Source organism: Lepidothrix coronata, unplaced genomic scaffold (assembly GCF_001604755.1).
Source record: "Lepidothrix coronata isolate B3197 unplaced genomic scaffold, Lepidothrix_coronata-1.0 Scaffold156, whole genome shotgun sequence".
Classification (NCBI taxonomy): domain Eukaryota; kingdom Metazoa; phylum Chordata; class Aves; order Passeriformes; family Pipridae; genus Lepidothrix; species Lepidothrix coronata.
In genome coordinates, this window is record NW_016690336.1 from 2,269,335 (window position 1) to 2,284,280 (window position 14,946).

Genomic DNA, 14,946 nt, shown 5'->3' on the forward strand with positions numbered 1-14,946 from the left:
TAGAGAGGAAGAATAGAATAAAGAGGAATTAAACATGGCCAGATAGTTTGTGAAGGGTTTGTATTCACTTTTGGCTGCCACCATTCTCGTTTTTATTCAGGAATATTAAAAGACTATTAAGTTGAAACTGGAAATTTTTTTTCCCTATTGGAGTATTACACTTTTTTTGCATAAACAAATCAACAAAACCCTCTGAAACAAAACGAGATGGTGTAGAAAATCACATACAGAATATTTAAAGCCTGCAGAGCTGCCTGTGTGAGTTTAGCAGAGGAGATGGGGAATTGCTTCTTTTAACAGATTCAGCTGCACAGTGATAGCTGTTCTGGAAAAAACAGTGAGAACCCTTCAACTTGCAAACTGTGCAGATAACCTGAACAGTTGGAAAACAGTTTCCATAAGAAAAAGGCCGATTTTTCAGCACAGGTTCTAGTGAGCTCTGCTCTGCTGAGCAAAGTGCTGCTCTCGTTGTCGTCAGCACGTGGCCCTGGTTCTGTGCAGTGTAAGCAGTGTCTCTCTCAAATATGCTTTTTAAGTTTTCCCTTGCTAAAATGCAACTGTAATTCAAGCAGGCTTTTCCTAGCCAGGCTAACACTTGAATATCGTAAACAACAGGGTTTTTTTTCTGAACATTATGTTGAAGAGTTGTATTCCAGCTCTTTCGCAGGCGATGAGGAATTTTGTTCTCACATCCGAGATTTGGTTTTTTTTTTGTTTTACAGCAGAGTACTGTGTTATGGAAAACACAAATGTCCAATACTGGTTTGTAAGTGGGTGTATTTACTTACACGGTTTGCACCCTAGATTTGCAGGGGCAGTGCATGACAGTGTGGTTTGTAATCTTTGCATTTATCCAATAATATTGTGAATTCTGTTTTCGAAAAAGCCAGCAATCTCTGGGTGTTTTCAGCAAAATTCAATGTTGACTTTCATTTTTATTTTCAGGTTAAAAAGGATAATTTATTTCTGAGGACTGAACATGTAAATATGTTTATCTTACCATTTTTTAGTGCTAACTAGTTTTAAGCAAATAAAAATTAAATTACTGGGGAGAAAAAGTGGTTATGGCATACAAAATTGGGGAAGGAACAGATCTTATATTGACTCAAAGGTAACTTTCAAAGACTGGTGTAAGTTAACCATAAAATCAATGAGCTAAAATAATTCTGCATGTCAAAGTACTGAACCCTGCCTTATACTGAATTGTACTGTAATCAGTTTTCTCTGAAAGCTTGTCAAAGACTTCCAGGAAATAGGGCATTTTAATTAATGTTTTTAGAGGGAATAGATGCAGATGCTTTCTGGAAGGACACTTGGTCATTGCTTTCAGGTTAGTTTTTGCATTACTAAAATCAGGAACAGTGGTTATTGCAGGAGCTTTTGTAACACTCATAAAAAGCCCTCATGTACCAATACTGTCTGTGATCATGCATGCAGAGAACTATGAGTATTTTAATTACCTCCTTGCTCTTTAATCAGAAGAACACATCTGTACAGTTGAGTGAAGTCGTGTTTTCTTGAGGATTGAGAACTTGCTCCAATATGAATTTGTAAAAAAGAAATTATAATAACAATACAAGTGAAAATACAATTAAAGGGGGGCTCGTGCTCCTGTCCTTTCTAATACTTCTCATAACTGGTTTCGTGGGCTTGAGCCCTGACTGACACGACAGAGTATGATCAGCATCTTTTGAAATCTGATTATCAGAGGGGAATCTATAACAAATTCTTCAGCAATATGATTTAATATGGAGCTAGCAGGGCTTAGGAGAATGTGTGTCAGTTTGTCATGCCTGTGCTCAGCATAACAAACATACTAAAGGTGAAAATCTCAGGCAGTTTAATGTAAATGCTTCTTCATATGAAAGGAAAATGTTCATATTTTGCAAGAAATTCCGCAAGAACAAATTAGTTAATAGAGTAATGCTTTTCTTATTTGTGTTATTGGTAAGGCAGACAGTTAATTTTTAAAAACTGCTGTTCTTTCTAAGAGTAAAGGAAGAGGTAATTTGGATTCTGGATAAGCTTGTAACTTATGTGTCTCAGACTCAGTTTATAATTTCCAGCATAACAGCTATGAATTTATGTGCTTGAATTATGCATTTTCCAATAGAAATGTATGAGTTTGCTACTCCACTGCCCTGTAATTTGGTAAATCTGCAGTAAGGAGGTAAAAGCTCAAAGTAAAGTATTCTCTCTCACAGGTAGGAAAACATGGAGCAACTAAACCAATAAAGAGCCAGGTTCTCTACATAATTTTGCCTTTCTAGAATATTAGACAGCAGCTACTGCTGAATTTAGAGGTTCCCAGTAGCCTTTGGAGAGCTGCAAACCTCTGCTCTTGCCCAGGACCGTGTCCCCATCCCAATTTCCCTTTGAGGTGAAGATTTGTTATTCACGTTCTCATGAATTGCAGCAATAGGTTTTAGAAAGAAGGATCCGTAGAATCTTTTCAGTTCTCAATCTTTTTGCTTGGAATTGCACTTTTATCTTGTGAGGGAGAGAAATACAACTTTGAATACCCATCTTGTCACAGTAAAGTTTTCCTTACCTTATTGCATGAATAGAGCATTTTATGCCTTCAGATATTTTTTGTTGCTGTGCATAAGGTAAAGATTCACAATAGATTTGGTGGATTAACTTGTTGGTACAACTGGGGTTTTACATCTTTGCCTGCTCAGCATGACTGAGTAACTGCAGGTGTGTTTTCTTGGGTAGATTCCTTTCTCAGTGTTAAATCACTAAAAAAGGAAAGCCGAGAGCTGGGAAAAAAGAAATAAGACATATATTCTGGGTTGAAGATATCATTTATTTCACAAAAATGGTTTGAATTTATCAGGGCAAATTTGAATCTTAATGGTAAGTTTGAGTTTCCTTTTAAAATTCTATTTCCTGTCCAGAATTAATAATTTCCCTTTGTTTTCCCGTAAAGCCTCTGCCACACATTAAGAGCATATTCATCTATTTTGTTTTAAAACCCACAGATATTAAATATTTCATCTGATAAGTGCTGAGTGGAGAAATTAATACAGTTATGCCTTTTACATTGGTTTTACATGATCTCAGAGCATGGTAAAGGGAAAGTAATGCAGAATGACAGCTGCTCTATTAAAGAAATCTAATTAAAGTTGGTCAGACTGTCATAGAGCAAATGTACAGTGATGGATGTAAAAGCTAAATTGGGTCCATGTAATAGAGAGTGTTGGGTGGAACAGTTACACATTTGTCAAAAGTGCACCCAGATTAAAGTGCTGACACATCTGATGTATTATTTTGTAGGTAGAGGAAGCACTAGAAGCAGTGAAAAATGCAACAAATGAGCAAGATTTAGCGAATCGCTTCAAGGAATTTGGGAAGGAGATGGTAAAACTGAACTATGTGGCTGCCAGACGACAACAGGTGAGTCCCTGAGGGGTTGAGAAAGTCTGTCTTGGTTCTGAAGGTCTTGTGTTTTATGTCCAAGCCTGGTTTTAAATGTGCAGTGAGCGATTGCTGTGTCATGGCCCTGTAATTTAATCAGGCTGATTATTTTTGAATGTGATGAAGCTTTCCAGAAGTACGGCTTCTTTTAGAGTACTTTTCAAGCAGCTTCAGTTAATAACAGATTGAGGAGTGAAAAGGCCAGTGATTCAGGAGGTTAAGGATAGTTTTCATTTGATGATTATTCCCATTTAATTCTAACCTATGCAGATCTCAGGTCCCTCTGACAGCTGCTAAAGCACTACCAAAGCTTTTTGGTAGTTTAGTACAATTAAAATTCATGAGGAACAGCAATCTACTTTGTGTTTAAAACCATTATTATTAATTTCCAGATATTTAAAAAAACAAGTGCTCCATCCTATTTATTCATTGCTAAGGCAACTGAAAAAAAGACCAGAAATTCATGATAACATTTATTCGAGGTCTGCAATTGTACAACTTTGCAATAAAGAAAACTTTCTCCTGCACACTGTTCTTCTTAAGACAGTGCTGTCACTGTGGAGTTGAATAAGGTCTCTCCAACTTCAGTTGTATTTGAATACCACCAATAACTGAGAGATATGTCATCTTTGTACATGGCACACCGGATTTGGAAAGCTGGCTTTCCATAGTCCTCTGCCTATTTACCTTATTTTCTGAATTACAGTAATGGCAGTTTACTTCATGATAGTAGGGGTTTTTTGGTGGTTTTTTGTTGGTTTTTTTTTTAATGAAAAGTAGCATTTTCAGAGTTGTACTGAAATGAAATAAGTTACAAATGTAAAATCTAGTCACTTTATGAACAGTGCTCTTCTGTATGTTCAGACACTTCCCCTGTGGAACTACAGTTACAAATACGGCAAAAAAGAGAAAAATGTGAAAGCTTATGAATGGTTTATATCTTTTAAGTTCTTACTGGAGGTATGATAAAAAAATCTAAGTTATAAATCTCTTAAAATTTTCTTAAGATGCATTTTCATAATACCAGTAAAATTTTCCATGTAACTGGAAAATCTTGACAGCATTAGAACAAACTACTAAGATGTTCATAGATTTTCCTTTCATGTCTTCTGTTTCCTAGCCTGATAAATTTTTTAGGAACACATGTGGCTGAAATTAGTCCATGGGTGGAACCTCTAAATCCAGAATATCTGGGTTGTTTTTCAGTGTTTGCAACAGATTCTATGTGTGAACATAAGTAAACTGTTCAGCTCTCCAGACTTCTTTATTCGTAGTTTTAAATAGAAGTAATAATGTTTTGTTATCTCTTGTGGATATTGTTAGGACTATCTTAACTAATATTTCAAAGGGTTTCAAGGGCAATGTGATGTACCCTATAATTGAAAAAACCTGGATCAACAATAGTACAGTACCATCTTATTCTGGTAACATATTGTGCAATATCTGATTCTTGTTGTCAGGGGAAATAAAAGAAAATATATGTCATATACAAAAGAGACAAACACTACATGGTATGAAGAATAGAGCAAAATATGAAGGAAAGGCTAAAAAAAGTGAGAGGTACATTTTCTAGGTCTGTAAGAGCTAAAATCATATTCGTCTAGGAAATATTATTATTTTGATAGTTTTTTAAAGGTCTACCTTATGATAATTGTCTGAAGGATGTGGGTATAGCATTTAGAAAAATAAGGCACTTGCTGCAACAGGATCGTTGCACTCACATTGCCTTTATGGAATGAGCAGACCAAATCCAGCCGATCAGGAAGAGTAATTCTGAATGTTTTATATAAATTTTTGGTGGGTTTTTGCATAAGGGAAGTGTGTGGACTCTTTGTAAGCTGCCTCCAGGTCTGGGGAACAGCAGCACAGGGAAGGGCACGGAGCTGTTGGATCGAGTCCTGAGGAGGCTGCTGGAATGATTAGAGGGATGGAACACCTCTGCTATGAGGAAAGGCTGAAAGAATTGGGATTGCTCAGCCTGGAGGCGAGAATCTTTGGGGTGACCTAATTGTAGCCTTCCAGTACCTGAAGGGAACTTACAGGAAAGATGGGGCAAGATTATTTACAAGGGTATGTGGTGAAAGGATGAGGGGGAAGGGCTTTAAGCTGAGTAAGAGCATAGATTAGATATCAGGAAGAAATTCTTCCCTCTAAGGGTGGTGAGGCCCTGGCAGAGGTTGCCCAGAGAAGCTGTGGCTGCCCCTGGATCCCTGGAAGTGTCCAAGGCCAGGTTGGACGGGGCTTGGAGCAACCTGGGCTAGTGGAAGGTGTCCCTGCCTGTGGCAGGAAGGTTGGAACAAGATGATCCTGAGGGTTCCTTCCAGCCCAAACTATTCTGTGATTCTATGAAAACTTTGTGTTTTTGTGCAGGAGCTGAAGGACCCTCACTGCAGGGATGAGATGGCTGCAGCCCGAGGGGCTCTGAAGAAGAATGCCACCATGCTGTACACGGCGTCCCAGGCCTTCCTCCGTCACCCCGACGTTGCAGCCACGAGGGCCAACAGGGACTACGTCTTCAAGCAAGTGCAGGAGGCCATTGCTGGGATCTCCAACGCTGCCCAGGCCACCTCGCCCACCGACGAGAACAAGGGCCACACTGGCATAGGAGAGCTTGCTGCTGCCCTGAATGAATTTGATGTGAGTATCAGAAGGGCGTGGGAAATGAAGGGTTTCTCCATGCAATAAGTCGTTCTTATACAGGACTCAAATTCCCCTTTTCATGCAGGTCCATTTCCTCAGACTGCAAAGGCAAAGGGGGAACGTTGATTTGTGTTATTTTAAATGAGGAATAGTCGTTTGCTTGCTAGTGGGCTGGAATTATAAGGAGTTATTTGTGCTCATATGGAGTGGCTGGGATAGAGAGAAAGAAGTTCTCTTTATCCCTAGTGTCCTTGACAAATCCAGCTACATAGTTCTAAATAGTGCAAAGTTTGGTTAGTCTGGCAGTTTAGTCTAGTGACCAAGATCTGGTGTTGGTTGAATGGTCAAATCCTGTTAGTCTGGCAAGTGAGCAAGACAAGACAAAAAAAATGAAGATGGTGATGCAGCTCAGTGTCTTGGAAACATTAACATTCAGCTTGAATCATGAATTATGTTAATCAAAGATATGGAAAAAGCATCTCTCAAACACAGTTGATAGCAGTCAGTTCAGCTGCAGGCAAAGTGCTGCGACCTCTCTTCCAGCAATAGATACAGTTCTGCTTAAGTAACTTTCTTGACAGTTAATTGTTTAACTGCTAATTTCATTGCCAGTCCTGTCTGATGATTTTTCCTTATCTCACATTTGAGGATTATTCTTTAGAAAGTGAAAAAAAAACACCAAGAAACCTGCAGACAGTCTCTGAAAATATTTTTCTTTTTCATTCTGACTTAGGGCAAGAGTTTGCTAAGATTATTATTAGGGAATGCTGTCCTCTTGACTTGAATTAACGAGCAAGGGTACAATAAAAGCTTATGTCACATGCAGTCAGGAGCTGCTCAATCCTGCTGGATTTAAGGCTGAAAGTGGAGGTGATTTATCTCATGGTGTGCTGGACTGGGCTTATCATCTGCATCTGTTCTTGCATCCATGTTTTTGCCTGCACAGTTATTGTGGGTCAAGATTTCAGGAATTCTGCATGGCTTTCAGGGCCTTCTCAGCTCACAGGTCCCTTGTTGGTAAGATCCTGGGAATAATATTCCTGTGTGGTCTGATTGTACTCTGGCTTTTGTGTGGGACTTTGCATGTTATGGGCAGCAAAGGTTTGACAGACAGGGACAGAAAACATGTGACATCTCAGCCCCAAAGTGATGATGCTGCTGCTGCCTTCTGGAAAAGGCTGATGTTCAATGCAAAGGGAGTGGTTGTGCTTAGTGAAAATAAATGTAGTGAAGACTGTGCGAGACATCTGATATTGTCCCTGGCCTCTTTATGAGAATATTCATCATTTTTCTCCTCAGGTAAAGTGTTTTCCACTTTCCATGATGTTGCAGGCATCATGAATGCTTATGGGGGATGTATATTCATAGTACTGTGTTTTGTTCACAGTTATGTGTGAAAAAGCAGCCTTTTTGGGGGGATTTTCTCTTTCTAATTTTAGGAAACTGAGTGAAAACTTTCTCCTCTGACTTACTGGGAATAAAGAGATTAAAACTATTATTTTATCTATTTTCTAACTCACTGCTTAGCTGTCGAATGAGATTTATTCACACCTACTTCTGCAACAGAGATGATATTTCTGAAGCTCCAGGGAAAGTCAAAATTTATAGCTGTGATGGTGGGATGATTGTGAATTTTACCTTTGTGTTATACAAGCAAGCAAGAAAGAAAAATTACCAGACTAGTGAAACTATGTCATAAGTACAAAGGTGGTGGAGAAATATGTTTTATTTTGATAGTGGCAGTATATTACCTCAACAAGGGAAACAAAGTTTGTATTTTCTAGTGAAAATAATTTTACAGAGTATTTATTTTGCAGTATCAGTCATATTGATTGAGATCAGTTTGTATTTGCTATGAAGTGCTTACTAAACCCTGGATTATATGACAAGATAATTCTGCTATATTCAAAATAAGTTTACATTTTTCCCTATAATATTTAACACTTCTCAGCATTCCTTATTTCAGATTTCAGAACCAGTGTTCTTTGGCTTAACGCTTCAAATCACTGCAGTCTAAATATTCTGATTATTTTCTCAATCAAAATATCATCGTGTGTAGCATAAGTAATTATTCTACCTATTTGAAGCACTTTAGCTGTTCTGTTTAACTAGTTCCCGTGTTCATTGTCATATTCTGTGAGTTATTAGCAGCAAAGTTTTGGAAAGAATTGCCATTTATTGCTTCTCAGAGATAATTTAGTAGAAAAAGGGAGAGTTCACAAATGTGTTTCTTATTAGATTTTCTTCTTTGAAGTCCTGTTTGAAGGTGATTGATCACAAAAGTACGTGTTCAGTGCCTTGTTGCTTTGTCCTTTTATGTTTCCGCTTTAACCTTAGATAATTTTAAGCTAGATATTCCTGGGTTTATTAGTAATTTATTAATAATAATTGGGTATATAGTTTATGCTCATGAAATATTTCTGAGTTCCTAATGCAACTAAGGGTGCACATTTTACTTCCCCTCATACTTGGCCAAATTTATTGAAGTTTCACAGATAAGTTTGTCAAGAACTTACTGTGAACTCTGAAAACACTGTGTTTTCACTCAGTAAATGGTATTTTTGGTCTGGTAAGGTCTCAGCTGCTCTGATTATTGAGGGACTGTTGTGTTGTCAAATGTTAAGTTGTGGGATGGATTTATCCGGGTGTCCTCTGTGCTTTCCCCAGAGCCATCATGACCTGCACATCAAACTGGAGTGTGGTGGGGAGGTAGATAAAGTGAAATTATTAAGTGAGAAGAAATGAAATGAGAGGGACCAGGAAATCTGTGGTAGATGAAAATTAAGACGAGGATAGATGGCATCTGATGTGGGTTTGGCAACAGGAAAGAGGTAAAAAAGGGTGTGGATATAAAAATGTATAATTATATCTGCATATAAAATAAAGGAATAATTGTGTCCAGAGGAGGGAACAGAGCTGGGGAAGGGTCTGGAGCACCAGGAGCAGCTGAGGGAGCTAGGAGGGCTCAACCTGGAGAAAAGGAGGCTCAGGGAAGACCTTCTCACTCTCTGAAGCTCCCTGACAGGAGGGGGGAGCCAGGGGGGGGGTCGGGCTCTGCTCCCAGGGAACAAGGGACAGGAGGAGAGGAAACGGCCTCAAGCTGTGCCAGGGGAGGTTTGGGCTGAATATTGGGAAAATTTTCTTCACAGAGAAGGTTGTCAGGCATTGGAAGGGGCTGCCCAGGGCAGTGTTGGAGTCCCCATCCCTGGAGAAATTAAAAATCCCTGTGGATGTGGCACTTGGGGACATGGGTCAGTGGTGATCCAGGCAGTGCTGGAGGAATGGTTGAACTTGATCTTAGAGGTCTTTTCCAACCTGAACAATTCTCTGATTCCGTGATTTTTCTCTGCCACAACAAGGGCTGCAGGTACATGGTTGGGGGACATGTTCTTCATGACAGAATGGAGGTGGGGCCGTGACAGGCAAAAATAGTATTTGTTGGGCGCTTGGGATCTCTGGTGAGTAGGAAAGTGCCTCCTTTTAGAGTGTGGATTGAGATTATGATTCCTTAGTCCCACCAGCGTAGCTGTGTCAGTTGGATGCACTGACAACACTTGAGAAGTGCAGACTACTGTGGAAATTGGAATTCTAGGGGTTTCAAACTGGGTAACCTAAAATACTTTGCCCATAGTTCTTAATATCTTTCTTTATATTTTGATATAAAAAAATGAGGATAATCATTCTGGTACAGTGCTGTGAAAGTAGGTGTAATGGTGGTGTAAATATAAAGCTGTTTACTATGCATGCACCACAACCCTTTAAAAAGGATCATTCCTGGGCTTGAAGCAAGGCTTGGATTATCTACAATAAAATTATGAGGCAAGGATAAAACAAATTTATAAATCCTCTGACTTTGAAAGGGGAGGAAGAGATGTCTGAAGGAAGAAGCACCAAACCCCTTCTTTCCATTGATGACAAAAACAAGTAGCTGTTTTCTTTTGTATTGCTCTAAGAAGAGCTGAGGGGATGGCTTAGGTGACTTTCTCATGGAGTTTTGTGTGTGTGTGGGCAAGTTGTCCCTCTAGCAGTGTGGAAGAAATTGATATTTCATTTGTTAAAAGGGACATATAGTCCTTGCTTTTTAATATATGTTAATCCAAACTGACTCACCCTATACCTGATGTTGTTTTATCTGATATTTTATAATTTTTATCTCTTAGGTTTTTTTAATACTCGATTTATTGGTTCTCTCTATGTGCACCCGTCCATTTATCTTTAAAGCTGCAGACCAGCAATGTTGGTCCTTGTTAACATCTTGAATTGCTCTGCCTGTGGGTCACCCCTTTACTCCCTGATTTCAAAATCGTGTTGAGTCTTGAATGAGTATGAAAATAATTTGGTTTTTAAAGGAATATAAAGGGAAGTGGTCGTGGCACCAACCTGCCAGAGTTCAAGAGGCATTTGGACAATGCTCTCAGGCACATGGTGGGATTTATTGGGCCTGTCCTGCGTGGGGCCAGGATTTGGACTTGATGATCCTTGTGGGTCCCTTCCAACTCAGGATATTCTATGATTCCATGATTCTATGAATTGATCTGGTTGCGAACTGAAAGAGGTGGTTAAAATGATTTTTGGTACTAGAGGTATTTATGTATTTGGGATAGCTCCCAAGGTACTGAAACTGTACCATTTTTTGTTATGAGCAGCATTTCAACTGAAAATTCCAGGCAGAGTAACTCAATCTTTAATAAATTTTTGAACAGTGCGAGTCAACCATTGGGGAAACGACTACGTTTGATGAGAAGGAAAGTGTCTGATGACACTGGTCACTGTCCTCCAGGCTGTTAAATACAGCTCATATTTAATAAATGGGCTATCATAACGTATTTCTTGAATATTTTAATGCTCCTTTAGGAATATTTTGCATGGCTAGAGAATGCAGTGCAACTTAAATGGAGTGAAAAATCGAATAAGCGTGTAATGAGGGGGAAAAATTACATAGAAACTCAAAGACACAGTAATTGGGTACAGCAATAGCAAAGGCTGCCTTTTTTTTTCGTTGTACTAAACTTAAGAACTATCAAATGTGACAGAAAGATACCAGACAGAAGGCTGACTACCTTTAAAATGTTGCTTTTTTAACAAATAGCTGTTAGATGTTCAGCCTGAGAATGGATTTTGGTTTTTTTTTTCATAATATTTATGGAATCCAAATTTACTTCAGGGAAGTGACTTGTGATGCTGCAGAGAAAAGGAGAAAGTGTGAGCTTCAAAATAAGAATTGAAACGTGCTTGTTTCAATATCGAAATTGTAAGAAACAATTGAAAAAATATTACTACATGTCCCACATAGCAGTTTGGAACCAGACTTGTGGAGCTCTAGTATTTAGGGAAGCCCAGGCTAATGGCTATTTCTGTATAGTAGCAGTTATATATTGAATTTAAATAGGAATGCCCATGTCAGTGTGCACTGGGGAAAGTGCCCTGCAAATTCAGATATTCTCATGTATGGCTTGGAATGAAATACTGGAGAATCATAGAATGCCTTGTGTTGAAAGGAACCTTAAAAACCATCGATTTCCAAACCCTTGCTGTGGGCAGGGTCACCTTCCACTATCCCAGGTTGCTCCAAGCCCTATCCAACCTGGCCTTGGACACTCCCAGGGATGGGGCAGCCACAGCTTCTCTGGGCAACCTGTGCCAGGGCCTCACCACCCTCACAGGGAGGAATTTCTTTCCAATATCCCATCTAACCCTGCCCTCTAGCAGTGGGAAGCCATTCCCCCTTGTCCTGTCCCTCCATCCCTTGTCCCCAGTCCCTCTCCAGCTCTCCTGGAACCCCTTTAGGCCCTGCAAGGGGCTCTCAGCTCTCCCTGGAGCCTTCTCTTCTCCAGGGGAACCCCCCCAGCTCTCCCAGCCTGGCTCCAGAGCAGAGGGGCTCCATCCTTTTGATCAGCTTTGTGGATCTCCTCTAGATTCATTCCCACATGTCCACAACTTTCTTGTGTCGGGGGCTGCAAAATATACTTGTGGGGTTTTTTTTTCCCTCATGCAGCTGAAGTGGGTTTTACACTGGAGTAGTGTCAGGCCAGTCATTTCCCACATGAAGGCAGCCAGGCTGCATCCCAGTGCTTCCCAGGCTTCTGTGCAGTAGTGAGATACTTTGGCACTTCCTGCACTCCTCGGATCTCCTGTGAGAAAAATCAGACTGGTCATCTTTTGCATATTAAGTACATAATGACCAACACCACAATGTTGCATTTTACACTATTACTAAAAGCTTCACCAGGCATATGTTTGAGGATGCTGAGCTGATCTTTCAAATGGGGAATAAGCAGAGTAAATTTTCAGGGTCCTGATGATGCTAAGGGGTTAAACAAGGTTTTTCTTCCAACTATTACTACATTTTCCTGCCCACTGCAACCTCTTCTGCAAGCTACTTTTGGTGTTTCTTTTTCCTAAGCTTTTTCCATGCCGTACATGAGTATTTTAGCAGGAAGAAATGCAAAGAGAGTTTAGGTTGAGGGCAGATTCAGACTATATACACTTGTCCTGGCTAGGAGAGAGTTGATTTTTTTTTGATATCATAGAATCATAGAATATCCTGAGTTGGAGGGCACCCACAAGGATCATCGAAATCCAGCTCCTAGTAGTAGCTGGTACAGTGCTGTGTTCTGGATTTAGTATGAGAATAATGTTGATAAAACACTAATCTTTTGATTGTTACTAAGTAGTGCTTAATAAGCCTAATAAGGAAGAAATACTTTAAATGAGGGTAGTGAGGCCCTGGCCCAGGTTGCCCAGAGAAGCTGTGGCTGCCCCTGGATCCCTGGAAGTGTCCAAGGCCAATCTGGAGAGGGTTTGGAGCAACTTGATCTGTGTCCTACTCATGACAGGGGGACTGGACTGGATGACCTTGAAAGGTCTTTTCCTACACAACCATTGTATAATTCCATGAATCTCAGTTGTTTTAATCAGTTGTTTCAGAAATTCCCTCTGCTTTTAATCTTAGTAGTTGGCTGAATGACATATTATGGTGAATGTTTTATCTGTGCTTGTGTATGTATGGGCATGTTGATACGTTTTTGTGGAAATGTCAGTTCCAGAGTGCAAAGGACAGCACTGGATTTTGTAGCGTTTTGCAGGATTTTGTAGCAAATGAATCACATGGTATGACCTCTGTAAAAAGAAGCACCCTGGGTGACTGTGGGTTAGGATCTTTTACCTACATTCACCTTTAATTGTGGGAATGGTGCTGCTGGTCTCTATTTGCTGTATAGGAGCACCATCTAGTGGGCTTCTGGTTTTATTTTTTTATGTATAATATTTCTTCCCCCCCTCCCAAAATGCTCCTGTATAGTAAATTAGTATTGTATTAGCAATCAGAAATACTTTGTAATTTAACCATAGCTGATTGCTACCACTTCTTCCAGTGATAGAAAAAGCCAACAGACCAAGTGCTTCCTGTGCTTCCCTGTCTAATACATTTATCCTGTTTGTAGCAGAACTGAAGCCAGTTTATTTGCAAAGGAGTTTTGGTAATGAACTCTCATCCACACAAATTTGTTAGAGATAGTAAAAACACAGAAAGGAAATACACTTTAAAAACCTAATTAATATTCCTACAAAGAAATATGTTTTCTGTAGCAATAAAATTGTTCCATTATTATTCAAATTATTGCAAGTTTCTTATTTAATTGTAAATGGTAAAGTATGAATATCTGAAGTGTTAAATAAAAAATATACTAGTTTTTTCAGGTTATGTAGCTCAGAAAGAACACTAAGTGAAATGTTTTAATTAGACTACACTTGCTACTATTTTGAGTATGTTTATTTAGCACCTCTGAGATGCCTCTATAGCTTAGATATGTGAGAATTGAACACCACTAATATTTCAGAGAAAGAATATCTCCATTTAGAGAATAACAGAATACACTGAGTTGGAAGGGAGGGACCCACAAGGATCATCAAGTCCAACCCTTAGCCCTGCACAGGACCATCCCCAAGAGTCACCCCATGTGCCTGAGAACATTGCCCAAACATTTATTGAACTCTGTCAGGCTTGGTGCTGTGACCACTTCCCTGGGGAGCCTTTTCCGGTACCCAACCAGCCTCTGGGGGAAGAAACTCTTTCTAATATCCAACCTAAACCTCCCATGACACAACTTGAGGCCATTTCCTTGTGTCCTGTTACTGGTCACCACAGAGAAGAGATCAGTGCCTGCCCCTCCTCCTCCCCTCATTAGGAACTTCTAGACTGCAGTGAAGTTTCCCCTCACCTCTTCTTCTCCAGGCTGAACAGACCGAGTGCCCTCGGCCGCTTCTCATAAGGCTTCCTCTCAAGACCCTTAACCATCTCCATTGCCCTTCTTTGGACATTCTTCAACAGCTTCATATCTTTCTTACATTGTGGTGCCCAAAATTGCCACAATATTCCAGGTGAGGCCACCCCAGTGCAGAGCAGAGCAGGACAATCCTCTCTCTTGCCTCACTGGCAAGGCTTTGCCTGATGCGCCCCAGTACAGGGTTGGCCCTCCTGGCTGCCAGGGCACTACTGACTCATATTAAGCTGTAAATTTGAGCTGATGTATTCAGCTCCGAGTGGGCACTTCTTGCAGAAGCTCCCGTTGCTTTCTGCTGAGCAGACCAAGAAGAAAAAGCTGTATGTAACTTTTCATTCTGAATTCACTGTTTCCCTTTCCAACAACGGCCTTTGGCAGACACTGAGAGAAGTGTCCAGAAAAGAGGTCAACATGGTTGTTCTTTCAGGAATCCTACCCCAACATAGGCGATTTATGAGTTTCAAACCCAATCTGTGTCTTTGTATGCAATAAACCTGCAAGTATGTAGCAGAGCCCAGGCGGCCAGTGAGGTGGCACCAGATCCCTGGGGAGCATAGAGGATGTCTAATGCATGAAAGGTGTTGGAATTGAGCAGAAAAGAGAC

General features: G+C 40.0%; 1 protein-coding gene across 1 annotated transcript in view; it reads left to right on the top strand.

The window, feature by feature from the left end:
• LOC108504257 (catenin alpha-2-like) overlaps positions 1 to 6,057 on the top strand; it is a gene marked incomplete at its 3' end in the record, with an annotated part of 101,664 nt that extends 95,607 nt beyond the window's left edge. The window contains exons 5-6 of the mRNA XM_017828991.1: positions 3,280 to 3,399; positions 5,791 to 6,057. Of these exons, the coding sequence (XP_017684480.1) occupies positions 3,280 to 3,399; positions 5,791 to 6,057 (387 nt within the window). The remainder of the gene's footprint in view (positions 1 to 3,279; positions 3,400 to 5,790) is intronic.
• Between the last annotated feature and the right edge of the window lie 8,889 nt (positions 6,058 to 14,946).